Source organism: Kryptolebias marmoratus, linkage group LG11 (genome assembly GCF_001649575.2).
Source record: "Kryptolebias marmoratus isolate JLee-2015 linkage group LG11, ASM164957v2, whole genome shotgun sequence".
Taxonomy (NCBI): Eukaryota; Metazoa; Chordata; class Actinopteri; order Cyprinodontiformes; family Rivulidae; genus Kryptolebias; species Kryptolebias marmoratus.
This window is the reverse complement of record NC_051440.1, coordinates 11,956,850-11,977,512: the sequence shown is the minus strand read 5'-3', so window position 1 is coordinate 11,977,512 and position 20,663 is coordinate 11,956,850. Positions and strand designations below refer to the sequence as shown.

The following is a 20,663-nucleotide window of genomic DNA, read 5'->3' as shown; positions in this document are numbered from 1 at the left end:
TTTTTTTTTTTTTTTGTTTTTTTTTTTTTAGAAAATGCTGTTTTTCTGGTTCTACTTCATCTTGTTCCTTTCCTGATAAACAAAGAGGAACGGGTCTCAGCTGAAGAGCAGCTGAACAAGCCGTGGTCATAATGTGGTCAGTGTTTTTACCACAAAAGCAAAATGAATCATTCGGGCTTGAAGCTCAAGTTTTTAGAGCGAAATCCTCCGGGGCGGCTTGGAGCTCAAGAGTTTAAATGTATTGCTGAACGTGAAAATGGATCGGGTGCACAAAGATCTCAGGCTCTCAGTATTTGGGTTGAATCTGAGTCCCTGACGGGGTACCACCACCTCCCCGCCGCCGGTCGCGACAGGTGCCGTTCTTTGAGCCGTTGTTGAAATAGGAGGAGGACTGCTGCGGCTCCGTTTGAGGGATTGTTGCCCGCGTGGAGTCGGGTTTCTTTTGTTCCAGTTATTTAGGTCGCTGGGATTTACCAGGCGGTCAAATGCAAAAAGCGTGGCTGCGGCCGTCATTCGCAGACTTCCTCTTTACAGCGTGAGCACTGGAATAAAACAATAAACAGGCATGTTGCCTTGACTGCTACAGGTGGTCATCCTTACATTTGGAAATGCTGCTAAAAATCTTGTTTTCCCGCTGTGGCTTATTGAGATCCTGTTTGGAAAACGGAGAGTGAGCATAAGGTGAGGTGACGGCGTCGCTGCTCAGGGAGCCGCAGAGCTGACGGTGCGTCGGGGAGTTCAGCTGCAGTAAACGGCAGATTTAACATTTTGTAGGCAGCTTTCACACAATTAGGCCGTTTTAGCTTTAAACTCAAGCTCGGGCAACGCTTCAGTCAGTGAAATGTGTTTGTTGAAACTTGCTGTCACTCTCGGGTTTAAATGTTGCGATAAGGAATGTTGCATAATTCAGATTTTCTGACCCTGAATTAAGAAAAATCGTCCCTCAGAGCCACACGGGAGTCTGACAAGCTGCTCCTTAACCGTCTGCTGGACGGAGGATAAACGGCGAGTTGGGTCAGTTTAATGTCTCTGTTGGTCGGAGGATTCGTCCGGGTTTTAGGGTCGTTCATCCAAGGAAAAATCTGCAAATAATTCCTGTTTTCTGCCGTGGGCTTCCTGAAGGTCAGAGCTGCAGGCTTCGGCTGCCGCTACTACAGTAGCCAGGAGAGAGAAAATGGTCACTTATGAAAGAAAGGATTTTTTTCTGAAGACGCACCTGTTAGAAAACTGTGATTTAAAGGAAGATTAGCTGCTAATTTAGTTACCAGGATCGCTGGACGCTGTCTTTATGGACTCCTTTCTGCCAATCCTAATTGCCCAGCAGCCTGTTTGCAGCACGGGACACGTATAACGCAGATTTATTGTATTTATTCAACAAAATATAGCAGCAGTTGCTTAACTTAAATGCATAAGAACTCTTAGAAAACGTCTATATTTGAAAATAATCAAGAGGAGCATTTTTGCTTTTTAAAAAAAACGAAACTGTTGACTTCAGTGAGCCGGTTGTTGCTTCATCTTCCTGCTTGGTGATTGATTAAGCACGCACAGGCGTGGGCGAATGACAATTTGAGGGGGGGGAAAAAAACAGTAAATATCATCTGATTAATCAGACCATCTCTAGATGCAGATCTACAACTCATTCAGTTTTGGAGTCAGACTGATTTTAAGATGGCCTCTAAAGCAAATGGACTTCAGCAAAGATAAAAAAATGGCTCCAAATCAGTCCGTTTCACAGGAAATGTGTGTCAGCAGCTGAAAGTCCCACCTTACCTCCATCACATCATAAGTGTTTTGGTTAAAACTCTGGCACTCAAGGCGGCGATCGATCCTTCAGCCATTATTAGTTTAATTTCATCTCATTAGTTTTTTAAATCTCTGTCCAGCTGTATGCTCAGACTCCAGGTGTGATCGTCATTATTTGTGTGATAAATCACATCGTTTAGCTCGGAGCGAACCGGAGTGGGTCGATCTGAACGTAAAGGAACAGAACGTGAACCTGCTGACAGAACTGACTCTTCTTCTCTCTCTTTTTTTAGCGGCTCAGTCTGCGATTCTGCACCGAACGATCAGCAGGATCCTGAAAAACCAGAAGCCGGACAAGAAGGTAAAAACGCTGTGTGGGCACCGGGTGTCACCGTCCCAGCTGGGTTAGAGGTCGGTGAATGCCCACATCCGTCTCGCTTCTGTTCGCAGTACGACGGGTACACCTCCTGCCCGCTGGTCACCAGCTACAGCACGGTGGTCCTGGCAGAGTTCGACTACGACGGGCAGCCGCTGGAAACGTTCCCCATCAACCAGGCCAAAGAGCGACGACTGATGTACCTGATGAAGGCGGACGTGATGCCTCACCTCTACTGGCACGGCCTGCTCCGGTACGTACGCGGCCAATCGCCGACAGTTTCACCGCTCGATTTGTGTTTTTGTTTTGTTTTTTTCCCTCTACGGAAATGTTTTTTTGTCCATGACTCACCAGGGGCCTGTGGGGCGGACCAGGACCGTACAGGAAGATCCTTCACCTCGGGATGAAGTAAAAAAAAAACCACATGGGCGTGGAGTTTCTCCTGGACGAAACTAGCCGCGCCGCCTGAAAGGATAACCGCACACGCGATCACGCTCCCCGTGGTCTGTACATCATCGACGCAGGGGAATCGAACCTGCCTAAAAGAGGTGCTTGAAAATTACAATGATGCCATTTGTCTCTTTGTTTGTTTGTTTGTTTGGCTCCTCATCAAATGGGAAGCAGCTAGTGGTTTTCACTAAAACGCTGGGGGGTAAAATGAAGCTGGAAACGTGCGTGAAATTCATTTAGTTTCTCACTGCTGACTACAAAATCCACCTCTAATTACTGACACGTGAAGTTCATAACTGCCATGCATTGATATGTAGATCTGTGTGATCAGTCGAGCAGTTTTTGTTGTTTTTGTAGCACAATCACGTCAGTTGTTGCCGTGAGACACTGTCAGGATCTCCGGCTCTCCTCGATCATTAACATGCAAAAACTGCCACAAGTGCTTTACTTTACCACCGTGTCCCAACGTCTCGTTTTGTACAGCGTCCTCCCTCTCCATGTGTGTCCCGTGTTAAAAGATCTCAATGGCTCTGAAGAGAGTGCTACGTTCGTTGTGACTTAAAGATTTGTTACGATTAAATCAATAAAAATACTGTGTTTATATAAGCCTTTTGTGTTGCCTTTTTCTGTTGGGGTTTTTTCATCAACAAGTCTGCTTTTAAACACAATAAATGCATGATGTTGCTGTTAAACACACAACTGCTGGCTTTTATATTCATCAGAGGGACACAGCAGCACGTCCGTTGACGGATAAATAAGTTGGTTTTTAAAAAAAGACCTTTAAAACCAGACATTTGATGTCAGTGTGATGTGAAAATGTTCCTCGAGGAGTCTAAAATTCAATTAAATTGAACTCTTGTGACGTAAAATGTAGTATAATTCAGGATGTTTAGTGACTGGTTTAAAGTTTGGACCGTCCATTTCAGATCTTTAGACACATTTCCTCTTCGCCATTTATTGCTAATTGTCTTTAACGTAACATCTCGCCTTAATTTCTAACCTATTTATTTTAAACACATCTCTCCCGTTTGCATCTTTTTGTTTCGGTTCTTCAGCATCGTATAATTTGTATCATATTTATTATTTCCATGAATAATTACAATAACAATTTTTTTTGTGTGTTTTTGTGCCTAATTTAAATATTTTTAAAAGTAATCTTTTTGCATCTCTATTGTTAGGTACCTATCATCAACATTTATGCCTTTAAGCAAAAAAAAAAATCGTTAAAAGAACAAGGATGTGTGTGGGGAAAATAAACCGGAGCGTCTTTATTTATGATGCTGGATCGTAGTGTTTCCGGGTCAGGTCGTCGTCAAACTTTTGGATGAATCCTTTTATTTTTCCGTGATTATTTCCTGAAAGTTTCATTAAGATCTTGTTCAGTTTTCCATGAGATTTTTGTTGTTGTTGTTGTTAGCAAACAGGGTTGACGCCAATATTTATTGCCCAAGCGTTGAGCGAAGAGGTCGTGCTCAGAGCGTGTAGGGGACGACTCTCAGCTACTACCACGGCAAGTTTCAGCTCAGTATCTGTAAAATCGACTGAGTTATGACCATTTTGTGTTGGCTCCGGTTGATTAGATGCGGCGGCCACCTTGCATTGATCCGACTCTAAAGGTCAGCCAGTTGAACATCCAGTGATCACTTTATTAAAGTTGAATTAAAATCCATCCGGTGGTTCATGAGATATTTTGCTAACAGATGAGCAGTGTTGACTGTAAGGTTTTAAAACAGCTGGAGCTCAGTGTACACGTTGGGGAGGACTCTCAGCTACTACCACACCGGATTTTAGGCCAATATTTGTAAAGTTGGCCGACTTGTCGCCATTTTTGTGTTTGCTAAAACCATTACCTTTGGACAGTAAATACAGTTCAACCAACTCTGTTGTATTGTTGTTTTTGTTTTACATGTTTGGTTTTCATAAAACCAACAAGACTAAATCATGTACCAAACCCAATCTAGATGCGTTTTATGTGTCTTTTCTTTAAGTTAACTCAACCCGCGACTCGGTTCTGTTTTTTTGGTGCAAGTCGGTGACTCCAGATCCAGAACCAGGGACCAGCTACCCCGCTGCAGGTTCTCCTGTAGTCCCGCAGCAGCACCAGCAGGGCGCTTATTTCCATTTTTCTGCTCTCCTCTCTTTCCCCCCTCCCTCCACCCTCCTCCACCTACCCCCTGTTGACTTGACTCCGCCACGTTGGTTCCTCTACGTCCGTGTCGCAGTCCCCTCCTGCGCAGCGCCAAACGCTCCGTTTGTGATCGGGCGGGAAAATGGCGCCCGAGCGCTCGGCCGATCTGTGACCGAGCCGCTGAGCGACGCACGCAGCTGGCGGGCGGGCGGGCAGGAACAGCCACGGCTCCGCTCCCCATCGGCGGCCGCCACGGTCGCGGCCGACGTTGACAGCGCCTCGGCGGACTTTCACCCAACTTCCATTTTGACATCGGTAAGCAACAAACGGCATGTAAACAAACAAACAACAACAACAAAAAAGCCAAACATATTTCCTCCTCCCGCCTCTCTCTCAGTCGCGCGCGCGAGAGTCTAACCGCTGCTAGCTTAGCGGCTAACGTTAGTCAGCGAAGGGGGCGTAGTCTAATGGCTAACATAGTTACGGAGCGGACAAAACGACTCGTTTATCCGTGTTATTGTGTAAATAAATCATCGTATAGTTCCCCCCCCCCCGAGCTGACACGACGTTGGGGCGAGCGTGGCGTGCCGCGGGTGTGGGGGTGAATAATGTCACGGGCTCTGCCTGGGCTGTTTTGCTAGCCGCGATGCTAACAGTAACCTGTTAGTCACCGCTGACAGCGTCTGGTCCGTCCAGAGCTGGACGCGAGAGAACAGCGCACCTGTCCGAGCCGAACCGACCCGACCCGACCTGACCCGGGTCGTGTGTCCACATCCACCTGTGGTTCTGTCTCCGTCGGATCGGGGCTGTTTAGGACCCAGCCAGCCCGGTGTTACATAACGAGTCGGCGGGCGCAGTTTTTGCTGTCAGACGCGATTCAAACAGCTGAACACGAGTCCGAACCGGACCTGCAGCAGAACCAGAACCCGAACCTGTCCGAATTCCTTTTTAATATCCCGTGGATGTGTCTTTAATCCTCCAGCTGAACACATTTTAACCCATCACAACTTTTTGCTTTTGCACTTTCCCCCGTTCAGTTCCAGCTGCAGATGTGAGGCAAAAAAATGATCTCCTCGTCAGCTAAACACTCCAATTTCTCGCTCATGTAAGTTTTTAAAAGTAGATATTGTCGGCTAGAGCAGGGAGATAACATGTTATGTGTATTAGTTGAGTTGAGACAGGAAAAAGGAACTGAAAACTTTCTAACATGGGCGGATAATGACCTTTTTGTTAGTGAAAATTATGCTTGTTTGGACATTTCTGCCTTTGCAAAGTCCCAAACCATCCACTGGAATACCCTGACGGGTAATGTAAGTTAAAAACAATTGTCCTTTTTAAAGTTATCTTACAGTTTGAGCTGGGTCATAACACAAGATCTATGCCCAAATAGAGAAAATGTTGTGTTTTCGCATTAAATGAAACATGAACCATAATGATCACAGATTTGCCTTCAAATGAATCCATAAAAACACCATCCAGCGATCCCAGTGACTAAATTAACAGATAATCTTCCTAATTTCCTAAGTTTTCTAGCAGGTGTGTCGTCAGAAATAATCCTTTTCCTTTGAAATCGACCATTCTTCCCTGCCGGCTGCTGTAGCGCCGGGAAATCCCTTCGTATAAGGTTTGTTGTTGCTTCGTTCTCTCCCCCTCCCCTCCTTTTTGTAAACATAGGGCTGAAATTCCCTGGCTGCGTCCCTCCAGACTAATAATGATAATAAAAATCGAGTTTTCAAAGCAGCGCTCTCGTAAACAAAAGCAGCTTCCTGCCAGGCGGCAAATCGCCAAATTTCAACAAAGTCCGTCTCATTTTTGAAGCTTTCCAGTCAGACAATTTGAAGAAAATACGTAAATAAGCTCAGAGGACTAAAATACTCCGAGCTGCTGAGCTTTACAAGCCGAAATATTAAAGAGAAACTTTTTTTTTGGAGCTAAAATGTCAAAAGGTGACAAAAGGTGAGCAGTTTGAGCTTCAGAAGCTGTTTGCATGTGTTTGTTTTGCAATAAAACTTTAATAACGGGGATGTTTTTACATTTAAAGGGATTAACTCGGTGAGCTGCGACTAGCTGGAGGCTAGTCGGCGACTCCAGATCTGGGGGGAACGGGTAAAATCTCCGTTGCGGCCTCGTTGTTCGGAGCGACCGGACTTTTGAATGTCGCTGCGGGGTTTTTTTCCAGACACAAACCCACAAAGCTTCATCCGTTCTGTTCGAAGCTTTGCTGTCCACGTTGCTTTGGGGCAGTAGTGGCTCAGGAGGTAGGGGGTTCGTCCTGTAGCCGGAGGGTTGCTGGTTCAAACCCCCGCTCCGTCCGTCTCAGCTGTTGTGTCCTTCAGCAAGACATCCCCCTTGCCTACTGGTGGTGGTCAAAGGGCTCTGTGGCGCTGGTGATCAGTGTGTGTTTGTTGTCCATTTCTGTTTTAATCTGCTGGAGCACACGTTGGACATGAAGACGTGCAGATTTGGACCAGTTTGTCCGCAGTTATCGGTCATCTAGACCTGGACGTTTGTCTCCGTCAGAGGAGAGACGCTTTTGAGGCGACTTGGAAGAGGCCCCCGCGGCAAAATCCAGCCTCTACGAGTCGCCACTGAGGCGCCTCTGGAGATTCGCTGGCAGCCCGGTGAGGTCCGGCGTGTCTCTTCGTCACCCCCCTCTCTCCCTCTCTCTCCTGGTCAGATCCTTTCTATGTGACGCCCGGAGCATGATGAAGCTGAGAGTGCGTAAAGCTCCTCAGCAGGCGAACCGAGGCCCCCGCCGAGCGCAGCCGCCCCCGGCCAAACGGAAGCACGGCGACGTGGCGCCGTCCCCGCTGAGAGGTCGAGGCAAGATGCAGAAGAACGAAACGGGCCTGTTCTCCACCATAAAGAAGTTCATACGAGGAAACGCTGTGAAGGTAGGCGGCGGAGGAGGAGGAGGAGGTCTCCTGCTCGTCTCGTACCGTTTATATTTATTAAATCAAGGGAAACAATAACTTGAATCTTTTAGGTAGTTGTGTTTAGACCAAAAAAAAAAGGTTTTATTTAGGAATAAACATCTTGACGTTTGCTAGGCTGCTAACTCCTTTAATTTATTTCACTTTAAGTTTATAAAACGCGCTTCTCTTTTGTCACTCACCACCTCGAAAACTCATCTTCCTCAAATGGGAAGAACCAAACAGCATCACTTCTTAAATTGTTTGGGGTCCTACTTTCATTCCTCTGCTGAACAGATTTTTTTCTGCCTTATTCTAAAAACTGTGGTTCTACATTAGAAAGCAGCAAACGTTGGGATGCTGCTTTTATTTTTAAATCTTCTAATTTGGTTGGCAGCGAGTCACGTTATTCTCACTGCAACAGATGGTGAGTTTATTTATCGTTAACGACAGACAGGAGCAGAGCTCGGGTTAATCTGAGTCGATCACGCCGCCAAAAAAACCTCGTTATTTTACACTTCGACGCACCAAGAAACGAACAAACAACTTACCGTATTTTCCTCACTGTCGTTTTTTGAGAAAACTGAAAGCTTTTAAGTGCGCCTTATAGTCCAGAAAATATGGTACACATAATGGAACCAAAATGTAAAACAGAAGGTAACCAAAGTGATGACCTGCGTAAGTAAACGACTCAGTTGTTTTCCCCGTGAGTTCTTAAACTCGACCCGGACTCATCCGAGTCCACCTCGTTTTACCGGGGACTCAGCTGGGGTTTTTTCGGCGAGTCCTTTAAGTCGCATACTTGGCGGCAGGTTGCCGGAGGACACGACTGATACGGGTTCGTTGTGACCTCGGACTCGTGAGTCCTGATTCGGATCGTTAACCCGAGTCAGTAAGCGGTCAGCTATAGTGTGTAGTTTGTGTCACGGTAATAATCCAGGCAGGCTGAACATTTTGTTTTAAAGTGATCAGATGTTACCGGCGTGACAGTTTCTGTAGCAGGGCTAACAGGTTTATGCTTTAGGAGGAATGAGTCGTGCCAGTACGGGTCTTTAATCCTCGAGCTGAGCAGCCGTGAGGATTTTACCCTGTTTTTTTAAAAAAAAGGTCACTTCTATCATCGCAACGTGTTGCTTCCAAACCGAACGAGAAGCTTCTGCCCTGAGCAGGAGGAGGGGCCACGTTAAAACGACAAAAAGTTTCTTTAGAAGGATAAAAAATCCTTCAGTCTGAGACGAACCTGGTCTGTTTCTCAGGTGGAGCAGGACATTCCAGCCAAGAGAAGTCGCACCGATTGTAACTCTGACACCGACCTCATCGCCTCGACGCCGCACACCAGGGGGCTCGCCAGCAAATCCGTCTCCAGAGTGTGCCAGAAGACTCAAAGTAAAGGTAGCAGAGATGCGCTCCTGAGCCTGGAGTTGTTTCACGCGCTGCTTTTTATTAGAAAAACACAAAAACCGGATGTGGAAAACATTAAAACTGACAGATGGTGTGTTTAATTTAACCACGACTGTAAACGATAAACAGAAAAGTATAAGCAGATATGTATTTATAAAAGGCTGATATTAAAAAAATAAGTTATTTTACCTATTTTATTATTTCCGTAGACACGGTGACCTGCAACAATAAACCCATGAAACCCAACGGGAAGCTGGAGGCCCCCGCCGACTCTCCGAGCAGCCCTCCTCGCACGACGCTGCTGGGAACCATCTTCTCTCCGGTCTTCAACTTTTTCTCACCAGCAACTAAAACTGGTAAAAAAAATCAAAACAAAACGATGAAATGCTTGGATACGTGGCATCACACACACACACACATCGGGTGCTCTTTTGTTTGTTTGTTATTTGTGGAAAGGAATATTAAACCCTAACAGGCCGTTTTTATCAATCGCAGCATAAATGAAGCAAACGCGTCGTTGTTCGGTTGGTTTATTAACTACAACAGCTGAAAACTGTCGCTTCTGCAGGTTTTCTGTTTCCAATTTTCAAGGATAAACTTTGTTGATGGTGTAACATGTTTATAGTCGCCTTTCTGTTACAGATACAAAAGTGTGTGTGTGTGTTTAATTAACCTTGCAGCCGTCTGCCCTCCAGCTGCAGGCTGCTGTTAGACTCTTCTGTCCATCAGATTTCCTCCTAATTTCCTTTTGTTTGTAAAGATTGCATCTGGGTCAAAATGTGCTAACAGCTCAGATTGTGTTGTGTGTTTTAGGTTAACCACACACACACACACCCTGTGGAGCAAAGGCAACAGAACTGCTCAGCAAGTCATACATTTTACATTTTAAAAGAAAACTTTCCCACATCTCAGAGCTCTAGAAGTAGAACATATTAATGCTTAAATAGTTACCGTTTTGATGTGCCCGAAACGCCAGAAAGCCAAAACATGTCTGACATTTTCTCGCTTTCCCCTCCCCCCGTCCTCGCTGAAGCCACTCCGGGCTCGGACTCTCCAGGCCAGGCGGTCGAGGCGGAGGAAATCATGAAGCAGCTGGACATGGAGCAGGCGGAGGAGATGCCGAGCAGCACCCTGACGTCCAGAGAGGGAATCACTCCGTGTCACGCAGCCCCGGCGTTCCCGCCGAGGCTCCCGATCGCCCCGGACACCGCCATCGAAGAAGGCGAGATCGTCACCGAAGCTGACATACCCCCGCTAACGGGTGAGGCTGCTCCACCTTTCCCCGTTGGTCAGTAGTTTCAAAAATCAAGTTTTGAGGCTCTCCCATCTTGTTTTTTTTTGTCGTGGCGTGAGCATCATTTCTAAATGAAGCCTCTTTACGTCTCTGCAGCGTTAAAAGTCGATCATCCTGTTCTCCCTCTGTGTCCGTCAGCTCCCGGGTGTATGCCAGACGGCAGCTATCCACACTCGTTACCCTCAGCACCCGCCGAAACCTCATACGAGGAGGACTGGGAAGTTTTCGACCCGTAAGTCCGTCAGCATCAACACTCGTGGTTGTTGAGGTTTTACAGCGACTCAGGCCGTTATGTCAGCATTTACCACTTCCAGGTTGGATTGCTGGAAGTCTTTACCTCACTCTAGAGTTTCCATGGCTCTTGTTTCAGACTCCAGGCCTCAGGGGCCTCCTGTCCCGGAAGTTTTCCTGATTCAAACGGTTTAATCACCTCCTCACCGAATCATCAGGTTCTCCAGAAGCACGTCCACAGGTCATCTGTTTAAATCGGGTGTGTTAAAGCGCTAAAACGTGCAGGAGAGCGGGGACCCTGAGGAACGGAGTGTGACACCTGCGCTTCAGAGAGTGGGAATCTTTGACGTACCGCGATCTTATTTGCGACTTCTACTCGCTTCGCCTTGTTTCGAGGTTCGGTGGAAACTCTGTCGACGTCGCTCGGTGCAGCAGCAGCTTGATGCTCTCCCACCGGCTGGTTCTTCTTCCTCCTCTGTGTGGAAACATGGACACAGCCTGCTTTTAGTCAACATAATTTTTCCCTTTAACGTCACAGAAGCTGAATTGTTTTTGTCTCGGTCAGCCATCTTGTTGACGTGTCTCCGGTGATTCAGGACGAGTCATGTCTTCGTAATCCCCTCCCTTAATAATTATTTGAACGTATCTGTCCTAAGTCAAGTTCTAGATGTTTTAGATCGTCTGAACAGGTCCTTTTAGATGTTCCACGTTCTAGATCAGAGGTGGGCAATCCTGGTCGTCGAGGGCCACTATCCTTCATGTTTTACGTGTTTCTCTGCTCCAACACACCTGGTTTGAATCAATGGGTGATTAACAGGCTTCTGCAAAACATGAAGAGGTAATTTAACCACTGAATCAGGTGTGTTGGAGCAGAGAAACAAGGAAAACATGCAGGATAGTGGCCCTCGAGGACCAGGGTTGCCCACTCCTGTTCTAGATCGATAGTTTTGCTTTTAACGGCCTGAAAGCTGTGCAGCCGTCTGCTCTTACTCTTATATTTTTATCACTTTGGCTTTTAATTACAACGAATGGTTTGAATTTGAGATTTTGCTCCTTTACTCCGTCTGTTTCGATGAGTTCGTGTCTGGTGGTTTAGTTTTGTTTTGTTTCTGGATTTGTCGTACAGCACTTCGGTCGTCTTAGATGCGTTCTGTGGATAAAGTTGATTTTCAGACTCTCTGGTTTACATAGCAAACAGAGTTGAGGTGATTGTTCTGCAGATGTAGGATGACTGTGCACATTACTGAGGCCTCGGCTGCTTGCAGTGGGAACCTTTTAACCACTAGATGGCAGCAGAAAGCAGCTCGTGGCTTTCCAGGCCGCAGGAACCTAAACAACCAAACTCTGCTGACCTTACTGTTTACACCTAAACCAGCTGAACCTATGTTTTATTGTAAATAGTTACTCCCTGTCTAAACTCAGTACTTGTCTCTCTCTCCCTCTCAGGTACTTCTTCATCAAGCACGTGCCTCCGCTGACAGAAGAACAGCTCACACGGAAACCAGCTTTACCGCTGAAAACCCGCAGCACGCCCGAGTTCTCGCTGGTCCTGGATCTGGTGAGCAGCGGCAGCGGGGTTTTACGAGTAATTATTTTAGATCAGCAACAAACTAACTCCTGCGTTATTGCTTTTTTTTCTGTTTGTTTCTCCCGCTGCCAGGACGAAACTCTGGTTCACTGCAGTTTGAACGAGTTAGAAGACGCAGCACTGACATTCCCCGTCCTCTTTCAAGACGTAATATACCAGGTAATAAGTGCAAAACAACAACAGAAAGGCAGAGTCTGTGTTGTCGCTGTCGTGGTTAAAGCCTTTGTGTTCAAACCGGCAGGTTTACGTTCGGTTGAGGCCCTTTTTCCGGGAGTTTCTGGAGCGCATGTCTCAGCTGTACGAGGTGAGGCAGAGAGTCCGCGCGGCGCCGGTTTCACCGATCTCCCCCCGCTGATGCGCCATATGATTAACTTACCGCCCCGCCTTGTTAACGTTTCAGATTATTCTCTTCACGGCTTCGAAGAAGGTCTACGCCGATAAGTTGCTCAACATCCTGGATCCAAAAAAACAGCTAGTAAGGTGAGTAAAAACCGGACATTAAACCGTGACCCGGCTGGTTTCTTACACCTAATGTTTTACCTTTTTGTTTTGTTTTTTTTCTCCTTTAGACATAGACTATTTCGAGAGCACTGTGTGTGTGTTCAAGGAAATTATATCAAAGACCTGAACATTCTTGGACGGGATCTTTCCAAAACAGTAATAATCGACAACTCACCCCAAGCCTTTGCTTATCAGGTAAAACTGAACAAAAGAAGATTATTACCCGTGTTCCTCAGCCTCAGCTGCAGTTACATGTTTGTTTTCTTGTTTTCAGCTTTCCAACGGGATCCCTATTGAGAGCTGGTTTGTGGACAGAAACGACAACGAGCTCCTGAAGCTCATCCCTTTCCTGGAGAAGCTCGTGGAGCTGGTGTGTATCTCAGCTGCAGGCATTTCATGATCTGTTCAAAAAAGACGGCCGCCGGTACGCCCATCCCGTGTGCCTGATGATGGGCGATAACTTATTAACGACGCGATCAGCTCTGGCTGGTCATCTGTCCGCCGTTTAGAATCACCTCATAACTGAAGTCTGGAAAGTTAGTTTCTTTTTAATAACGGGACAAAGTTTACAAAGGTCTGACAGGTCTGTAGTGAGGTAACAGGATGAATCTAAAGGCTCACTTTAAATGAGCTATTGGCCTCTTTAATACCTGTTGTGTTCTGGTTTCTACACCTGTAACGAGTACTAAGCACAGATGATGAAGATGGGATCTTTTAGAAACTGTGTTTTCCTGTGCTATGACTTGAGGCAGAAACCGTGATGATCATCTGTGCATCCGTAATCAACTCCTGAGCGTCGACTGTCCGCTGAAAGGAACAAAAGATTCTGCTCTTCGCTCCAGGATGAAAGCTTTCAGCCAAACAAGAAAAAAAAAAGCAGAGGACAGTGATTTTTGTGGGAATGGATGTCCCCACGTCACAGGTTGTCTTACCTGCTGTCTTCAGCGTTTCCAGGACTTTAGGTCTTGTTGAGCAGGAATGGCTGTCGTGTCTCTAAAGGCTCCATCCGTCCATCCAACCGTCCGTCCATCTGCTGCTCCTTCTGGAGTCAGGTTGTGGTTTAAGCAGGAAGGCTCTGACATTTCTCTCCACAGCCACCTGTTCCAGGAGGATTCCAGGGTGTTCCCAGGCCAGCTGAGAGACATCGTCCCTCCCCCTGGGTCTCCTAGTAGGACACGCCTGGAATACCACCTTATGGAGCTCCCTCCTTGACTTGTTGCCCCAACGACCCGACCCCCAGCAGTAGAAGATGGATGGATTCTTTCTATCACTATCCAGAGTTCATGACTGGGCCAGAGGACACGACATTGCAGGAGCGTCACCCATCTGTCTGTCGATCTCTCGCTCCATTCTTCCCTCACTCGTGACCAAAACCCAGAGATGCTTGAACTCCTCCACCTGAGGCAGCACCTCCCTCCCAACCCGGAGAGAGCAGTCCTCCCTTTTCTGACTGAGGCCTCAGATTTAGAGGTGCTGATCCTCCATCTGAGCTGCTTCACTTTCAGCTGTGAACCGCTCCAGAAAGAGCAGGAGATCACGACACGATGACGCCAGCAGGACCACATCATCTGCAACCAGCAGAGACTGAATCCTGAGACCACCCAACCGGACCCCCTCCACCACCATCACCCCCGGCTGTAAAAGATCTATTTTTTTTTATCTTCCTCAGGGTGCAAATCCTGCTTTAAAACAGAATATTCATTTCTTTGCTTGACACACGTCTCCTAAGCTGAGGCAGCTCCTTCAGGGAGAGCTGTAGATGGAATCAACAACCTGCTTGTCTGCCGGGTGTCAATCAAAATGTTTTTTCAGACTTCTCCGTTTTGAGCGGATGATGATGATGATGATGATGATGATGATGAAGTATTGATATTACATGTACCACCCGAGCTTTAAAACCTCCTAACCCCCTTCCCGTTTCCTTTCTCTCCCCACGGCAGAACGAAGACGTCAGGCCGCACCTCCGAGAACAGTTCCGTTTGCACGACCTCCTCCCTCCAGACTGAGGCGCTCAGCCCTCACTTCGCCGCCGCCACGGCGGGCCGGCTGGCAGGAAAGACTCGACGGGAAGGATTTACTCAGCGGGGTTCCTCTTTGCATACGCAGCATCGCCATTATCGTTTTAAAAAGAGAAAAAAAAGCTTGCTAAAAGCAGCGAAAGCTATGTTCCAAATCAAGAATCCTGGATGTTTTTTTTATTTTTTATTTTTTTCCTGTCTTCACAAACTCAAACCAGACTCGGAACAAAGATGGCCTCCTGGTTCAGACGGACCTCGGGCGCCCCGTCACACCTGTATATTATTCGCTCGGTTTCCCCTGTAAATACGTGTACATAACTGTTTTATTTTTGTTTGTTTGTTTGTTTGTTTTTAAGTCATTTTAATTTCACTTCAGATTTTAGTACGTACTCTTTAACCGGTTGCTTTTATAAAAAAAACAAACAAACAACAAACCTTTTTATTTTCATTTGAAACTGTTAAGCAGCAGCTTTTATTTTGTTTTATTTTAAATTTTTTAATCGTATGCCTGCAGTATTCCCGTGACGCTTAACTTTCATTACATGCAGTCGACTGTAAAAAAAAGAAGAAGAAAAAAAAAAAAAAAGGTGCAGTTTTGGGAGAGAGATGTTTCTGAAATATTTTAAAAGTTAAGAAATATAAGCTAGATTAAGGTCTCAAATGAATACAAAGCCATAACGGCCCGAACAATAATTTTAGAGATTTGTATCCGAGAGTCCATTTCTGATTTCGACACTTTGACGGCGCGGGGGGGGGTTCAGGCATCTTGCACTTTGACATCCAGCCCTTTGTAAGTTGATATAAAACATTGTCACTTTTCTACATGGGTGTGTACCACCTGAATTTGTTATTTGGGAGGGGGGGAGAAATTGTAGCACCAGCAAATTGCCAACATGTCTGCTTTGAAACCTTGTTTTCCAAACCGTCTCGTTTGTCGGATTCTTCTTCGCCGTGGGGTGGGGGTGGGGGGTCGCGGGTTTTGGACTTTAGAGCGCTCACTCCTGGTGTAATCAGTGTTACTCGGTGGTTTCCTTGAAAATAAATTTATCTTTTTTCTTTTTTTATACAACTTTGGAGGCACGCTTGGGACTCTCTCTCTCTCTGTCTCTCTCTGGACGCACCTCGAAAAAAATACAAAAGAGGGGACGACATCTGATCCGATTGGTTAATCAGCCACTGTCAGCGGGAGAACGGGGCCCGAGGGGAAGGACACCTGAAGCACGGGTTCTATACCACAGAAAAGATTTAAACTAGACAAAAAAAGAAAAGTGTAAAGAGGCCAACATGGCTGCTGACCTAAACCCAGTTAGAGAGCAGAGCTGCATGCTCAGGAGCTTCAGGTGCTAACCTAAATCAAGATGGCCGTCAGAGCCAAAACAGATGTTGAGCTCAAACTGGGCGTGGTAGTAGCTGAGAGTCATCCTCAGCTCACGTTCTCCAAATTTCAGCTGAATAAGCCTTTATTTCCGTGAATGTCTGGCCTTTAATTCATTAAAACTTTGTTTACTCAGGAGATTTCGAAAACAGATTGGCTTTAAAATCTTTAAAAAAAAACAAAAGTGACCAAACTGAGGGTTTCATGTTTTATGTGGGGACCTTTCAGACGTTCTCCACCCTTTAAAAAAAAGGCGGGAAGCGAAGGCAAACAAACCCCTCCGCGTCCCGCAGGTACGACACTTCTGAGGCGTCTCGATCAGATAACCTGATCCTTTTGTTCTTTTGAGAAACGGGGTTGTGACCTGATTGCAGGCGTGCGGCGCGGTTAATCGCTCCTTCCTCGAGGTCACGTGACTCCAAAAACAAAGGGGGCCAGTGTTTTCTTCTCGGTGGCACTTATCTCGCTGCGCTCCGAAACCGAACTGTGGCGTTGATAGTGCGGAGATAAGGTGAGGGGATGATGAAACCCCCCTCCTTGGCCCTCATCTATTGGCTGCTAGTGGAGGCTGTGGCTTATAAATTGAGGCCACTGTGGTGTGTGTGTGTGTAAAAGTCCTGCTCAGGATAACACCCGGTTGACGTTAAAGATGTGGCTGCTGCTCTTCCTGTGCGGCCCGTTAGGGGTGTTGGGGTCCAAGGAGAGCCCTGGCGGCAGCGGCGGCGATCCTCGGCAGCTCCAGGCCCTTCACTGCCCGCCCTGCGAGCGGATCCACTGCTCGACCCGGCGGGCCCTGAGGCTGCGCTGCAAGGGCGGGCTGACAACGGACGTCTGCGGCTGCTGCCCCGCCTGCGCCAGGGCGGACGGGGAGGCCTGCGGCGGGACGTGGGACTACCTGGGGAAGTGCGACGGCGGCATGGTGTGCGTTCACCAGGAGTCGGACGCCGACAAACCGGAGGCGGAGCGGCGGGGGGTCTGCAAGGCCGGTGAGATCAGGATGGCTTTAAGAACTGGGATCAGAAATTTGCTCGGGTAGAACAAACCCACGAGAATGCTGTGCATAAATAACAAGTGGTGAATGCACATTTTTAGGCGGGTTCATCTGCCACTGAACGTGAACCTGCTCAGAGTTCCTCCCTGTTTGTAGTGGGAACGTCAGTGTGGTGAGAGCACTTTTACGAGCTGTGAAGACTGATAGTCGGCTCGAGGCTTCCTTTGATCCAAAGGGTTTCCCGCTCAGCGTAATTACTCTTCTTATCTGGCCACCATGAAAAGAACTCGTCACCTTTGCCGACGCCGTATCAGACGCTCTGCGACGGATTGCTTCTCTGCTCGGGATTTAAAAAGCGCAAAGTGTGTTTTTTTTTCTCCCAGATTCAAGTGTTCTCAGGTAAGCTTTGTGTCGTGCAGTGATCGAACCTCGGGAGCCAGAGAGCTGCCAGCCGGCGTGCACCAAGGATTACTGTCAGGCCCACCCCGCTGCCGTCTGCTCAGCCAGGTGAGGGGAACCTAAAGACAAGCCGGTGGTTTACGCGGTTTATCGGGCTTTTAAAACGACTGCCTCCAAAACCACATACCGCTGTGAAAGAGCTGATATCAAACCTCCACACCAGGGGTAGGCAACCCTGGTCCTGGAGGGCCTCCAGCCTGCAGGTTTTCCTTGTTTCCCTGCTCCATGTATGAGGGCTGAGTGTAGATAGATGGCGTATTTGCAGATGGTGCTGAATTGGATAACGGTTTCCGTTTAGCACACGTATGTTCCTGTGGCAACACAAATGCTGTTCGGTTGGGAAAACGGCCACAAACTAAACGTTTCATATGAACTAATGTAGCGATACTTCAGGTTTAAAGGAAAGAGTTGTTCCGAGCCTTGAAAACGATAAACACTGGCCCAGCCTTCATCCTCCGTGCCCTGATACGACTGATATCGTAGCGGTTCGTAACATGGGGTGTACTTACTTATTTACTTAACTGAACGCTCGCCTTCGGGGCACCAGAGGGTCGGAAAACCTGACAAACAGTTCACAGCACCCATCTGACTGATCGCCGCTTCAAAAATGACCGGACTATCCCTTTAAAGACATATTTTATGTTTTTTGCATGTTTTTTTAAAGCCAACAAGGGTGTGGAGGGTGCTGCAGCACCCCTAGATGGAGAAATAATGAAACCAGATTTCTTTAGTGCTGCTTGTGTTTGAATTCAAATCTTTTGATAGTAGTGAGTTTATTCATTGGACTTTTAAATTTTATTTTTATCTTAAAACTGCTTAAAACCCAAAAAGAAGTGATCAGATTAGGATGAGGTCATTATTGCAACTTTACAGATATCCAAATTCAGATAAAACAGGCAGCCAGAGGGCATTTCACTGCTTTTATGTGGGTGTTTAGGGTCTCTCTCACACACACACGCATGTTATGTCTCTCTATCTTTGCAGGGACTTTCCATTGACTTCCATTCATTTCTACACCCTAACTACAGCCTAACCCTGACCCTTACCCTAACCATTACCAGTACATAGCTAACCCTAAACCAAACCTAAACTCAATTCACACCTTAGTCCTAAACCTAACCCCTAACCCAAAAACATAATTTCTCCTCGTGGGGACCAGGCTTTGGTCCCCACAAGGTAGTATATATTAGGAAAATTGTCCCCACAATGTATCAAATACATGGCCACACACACACACACCTGAAAGCCGACCTGGTCTCTCCGCAGGTCTGTGTCTCTGGAGAAGAAGGCGTGCCAGGGCTCCTGTCAGCACACCTCCTGCTCGAGCTGCCTCGTGCTGCGGCCGCCTCCCTGCCGCCACGCCTGCGCCTCGTCCGACTCCGCCTGCCTGCAGCGCTTTGGCCGGTGCGTGCACAGTCACCTGAGCGACCCCGTCTGCAGCGGCGACCAGCAGGTAGGGCTGGAACGCAGAGACGGCGCAAACATACAAAAGAAAAACCCAACAACCCCTGACTCTTGTTGTCTGTTCTCCTGCAGAGTATTTCTGAGGGGAGACTGGTGTGTTTGGTCCCTGAATGCTCTCAGCCGGACGCCAGCAGGTAACTCCTGATCCGAGAAGGGACGCCTCATGAAGCGAAGGGGCGGAGGGGGAAAGGCAGCTATCCATCCATTTATAAAACAAACTGTACAGTCTCATTTTATAACGTCACGTTGTTTAAGTCTGAATAAAAAATGATGAAGACATGAACGTCTCTGTGGTCTGATTTTCCTGCATGTTTAACGCCAGACATTTTAACTTAAGGGTGGTGCAGTGGTGCAGTGGTTACAGCTGTCGCCTCCCAGCAAAAAGGTCACAGGTTTGCATCCTGACCTGGAGCCTTTCTGGGTGGAGTTTACATGTTCTCCCTGTGCTCACGTGGCTTTACTCCGGTTTCCTCCCACAGACCAAAAACATGCATGTTAGGTCCATTAGTAACTCTTAAATTGTCCCTATAGATGTGAGTGAGAATGGTTTTTTGTCTCTATGTGTCCCTGCGGTGGACTTGTGACCTGTCCAGGGTGTCCCACGCCTCTCATACAGCGACTGCTGAAGATAGGCACCAGCTCCCTGCGACCCGGAATGGAGAAGCGGGTAAAGAAAATAGATGGATGGATTTTAACTTAAAAGCTCTGGGAAAATACAAGTATGTTTAAGACGGCTGCGTTCCTCTCAGAGGAAGCTCGACTGACAGAAACGAGGCTTCAGAAGGGAAGTTTAGCCTCCGACAAAACATCTGTAATGAAACAGAGCTCCTTAAAGGCGACACATCATTGATGTTGTCCATCACATGTGGTTAAATGACAAATAAAACCCATTTCACTCACGTATCAACATCACATAACTCATCCAGTAAACCGACGCTTTTAATAAGAACTAGTGTTAGGAATGACCTGCAGGAGCTCGGATTCTTCCTGGACAGAAACGTTTCCGTCAGCCCCGACCTCAGCTTTAAAAGCACCCCCCCCTCAGAGTTATTGAATAACAGGCCGTTTATGAGCTCCGGACACAACAATGAGCAGCTTGTTCTCTGGCCTTCGAACCACTCGAGCTGCTTCTGAGGGAGGAAGTTTATCGGGAGGGTTTTGCAAGGAGGGAGTCGTTTTCAGGCCAGAATTTAAAAAAAAAAAAAAAAGGCTTGCGTTGGCTTTCATCTTGGAGCCAGCTGGACGTGTCCTCGGTGATCTCCTGAGGCAGGAGGAGCCGACCGCTGATGAGAGAATAACTCTTAAATCCTTTAGGATTTATGGATGAATTCAGTGTTTATCTTCTCTTCCTCGAGCCTACAGCGTGCTTCCCAGCTAAACGTAGGGGGACATTTTAAATTAAAACAAAAATAGCTTCTTTTTTTAAAAGTATAGATGATGTGAAGCCAGGATTTTATATCACTGCAGCTTCTGTGACTTCATCTCCTTTCATCAGGTGTCTATTAGGGACGACAGGACCTGCGGTCAAAGCACGCCGCCTCTGTTATCAGCTTTTTATTTTACTGACAAAAGCCTCTGATAACAGAGCATTGTGTGTGTGTGTGTGTGTGTGTGTGTGTGTGTGTGTGTGTGTGTGCCAGCTGTCATAAAAAGTGCCCCTGTCAGAGTTTGTTCAAACACAAAAACCTGACAACAACAGGAAACCACAGCGGGCCGGCCTCAATCAAAACAC

General features: G+C 47.1%; 3 protein-coding genes across 7 annotated transcripts in view; all 3 read left to right on the top strand.

Moving 5' to 3' along the window:
- sqor (sulfide quinone oxidoreductase) overlaps positions 1-3,175 on the top strand; it is a 9,101-nt gene extending 5,926 nt beyond the window's left edge. The window contains exons 8-10 of the mRNA XM_017405830.3: positions 2,037-2,104; positions 2,194-2,372; positions 2,474-3,175. Of these exons, the coding sequence (XP_017261319.1) occupies positions 2,037-2,104; positions 2,194-2,372; positions 2,474-2,531 (305 nt within the window). The 3' untranslated portion in view covers positions 2,532-3,175. The remainder of the gene's footprint in view (positions 1-2,036; positions 2,105-2,193; positions 2,373-2,473) is intronic.
- A 1,549-nt stretch (positions 3,176-4,724) lies between these two features.
- Positions 4,725-15,228, top strand: ctdspl2a (CTD (carboxy-terminal domain, RNA polymerase II, polypeptide A) small phosphatase like 2a). 4 transcript variants are annotated; one of them, XM_017405827.3, is made up of 13 exons: positions 4,725-5,012; positions 7,375-7,591; positions 8,866-9,001; positions 9,220-9,366; positions 10,044-10,298; positions 10,401-10,536; positions 11,982-12,093; positions 12,196-12,282; positions 12,365-12,427; positions 12,524-12,603; positions 12,693-12,819; positions 12,899-12,994; positions 14,565-15,228. In XM_017405827.3, the coding sequence occupies exons 2-13, from the start codon at positions 7,400-7,402 to the stop codon at positions 14,628-14,630; spliced, it is 1,497 nt and encodes a 498-aa protein (XP_017261316.1). In that variant the 5' UTR covers positions 4,725-5,012; positions 7,375-7,399; the 3' UTR covers positions 14,631-15,228. The 4 variants fall into 4 exon arrangements, with proteins under 4 accessions (XP_017261316.1, XP_037834196.1, XP_037834197.1 ...); XM_037978268.1 differs by having other exon boundaries at positions 4,726-5,012; positions 10,044-10,271; XM_037978269.1 differs by having other exon boundaries at positions 4,726-5,012; positions 10,443-10,536.
- Positions 15,229-15,399: 171 nt separating this feature from the next.
- si:ch73-330k17.3 (IGFBP domain-containing protein) lies at positions 15,400-19,210 on the top strand. 2 transcript variants are annotated; one of them, XM_017405732.3, is made up of 4 exons: positions 15,400-17,003; positions 17,428-17,515; positions 18,734-18,871; positions 19,004-19,210. In XM_017405732.3, the coding sequence occupies exons 1-4, from the start codon at positions 16,667-16,669 to the stop codon at positions 19,074-19,076; spliced, it is 636 nt and encodes a 211-aa protein (XP_017261221.1). In that variant the 5' UTR covers positions 15,400-16,666; the 3' UTR covers positions 19,077-19,210. The 2 variants fall into 2 exon arrangements, with proteins under 2 accessions (XP_017261221.1, XP_017261220.1); XM_017405731.3 differs by having other exon boundaries at positions 16,349-17,003; positions 18,734-18,920.
- Positions 19,211-20,663: the final 1,453 nt, after the last annotated feature.

What these genes read in the sequence shown, in the direction of transcription:
- si:ch73-330k17.3 (XM_017405731.3), top strand. Translation starts at nt 16,667, where the DNA reads ATGTGGCTGCTGCTCTTCCTGTGCGGCCCGTTAGGGGTGTTGGGGTCC. An exon ending in GCTGCCGTCTGCTCAGCCAG is followed by an intron (nt 17,516 to 18,733) that starts GTGAGGGGAACC and finishes GTCTCTCCGCAG; the next exon opens with GTCTGTGTCTCTGGAGAAGA. An exon ending in TCTGCAGCGGCGACCAGCAG is followed by an intron (nt 18,921 to 19,003) that starts GTAGGGCTGGAA and finishes GTTCTCCTGCAG; the next exon opens with AGTATTTCTGAGGGGAGACT.
- ctdspl2a (XM_017405827.3), top strand. Translation starts at nt 7,400, where the DNA reads ATGATGAAGCTGAGAGTGCGTAAAGCTCCTCAGCAGGCGAACCGAGGC. An exon ending in TGCTCCACCTTTCCCCGTTG is followed by an intron (nt 10,299 to 10,400) that starts GTCAGTAGTTTC and finishes ACGTCTCTGCAG; the next exon opens with CGTTAAAAGTCGATCATCCT. An exon ending in TTCAAGACGTAATATACCAG is followed by an intron (nt 12,283 to 12,364) that starts GTAATAAGTGCA and finishes TCAAACCGGCAG; the next exon opens with GTTTACGTTCGGTTGAGGCC.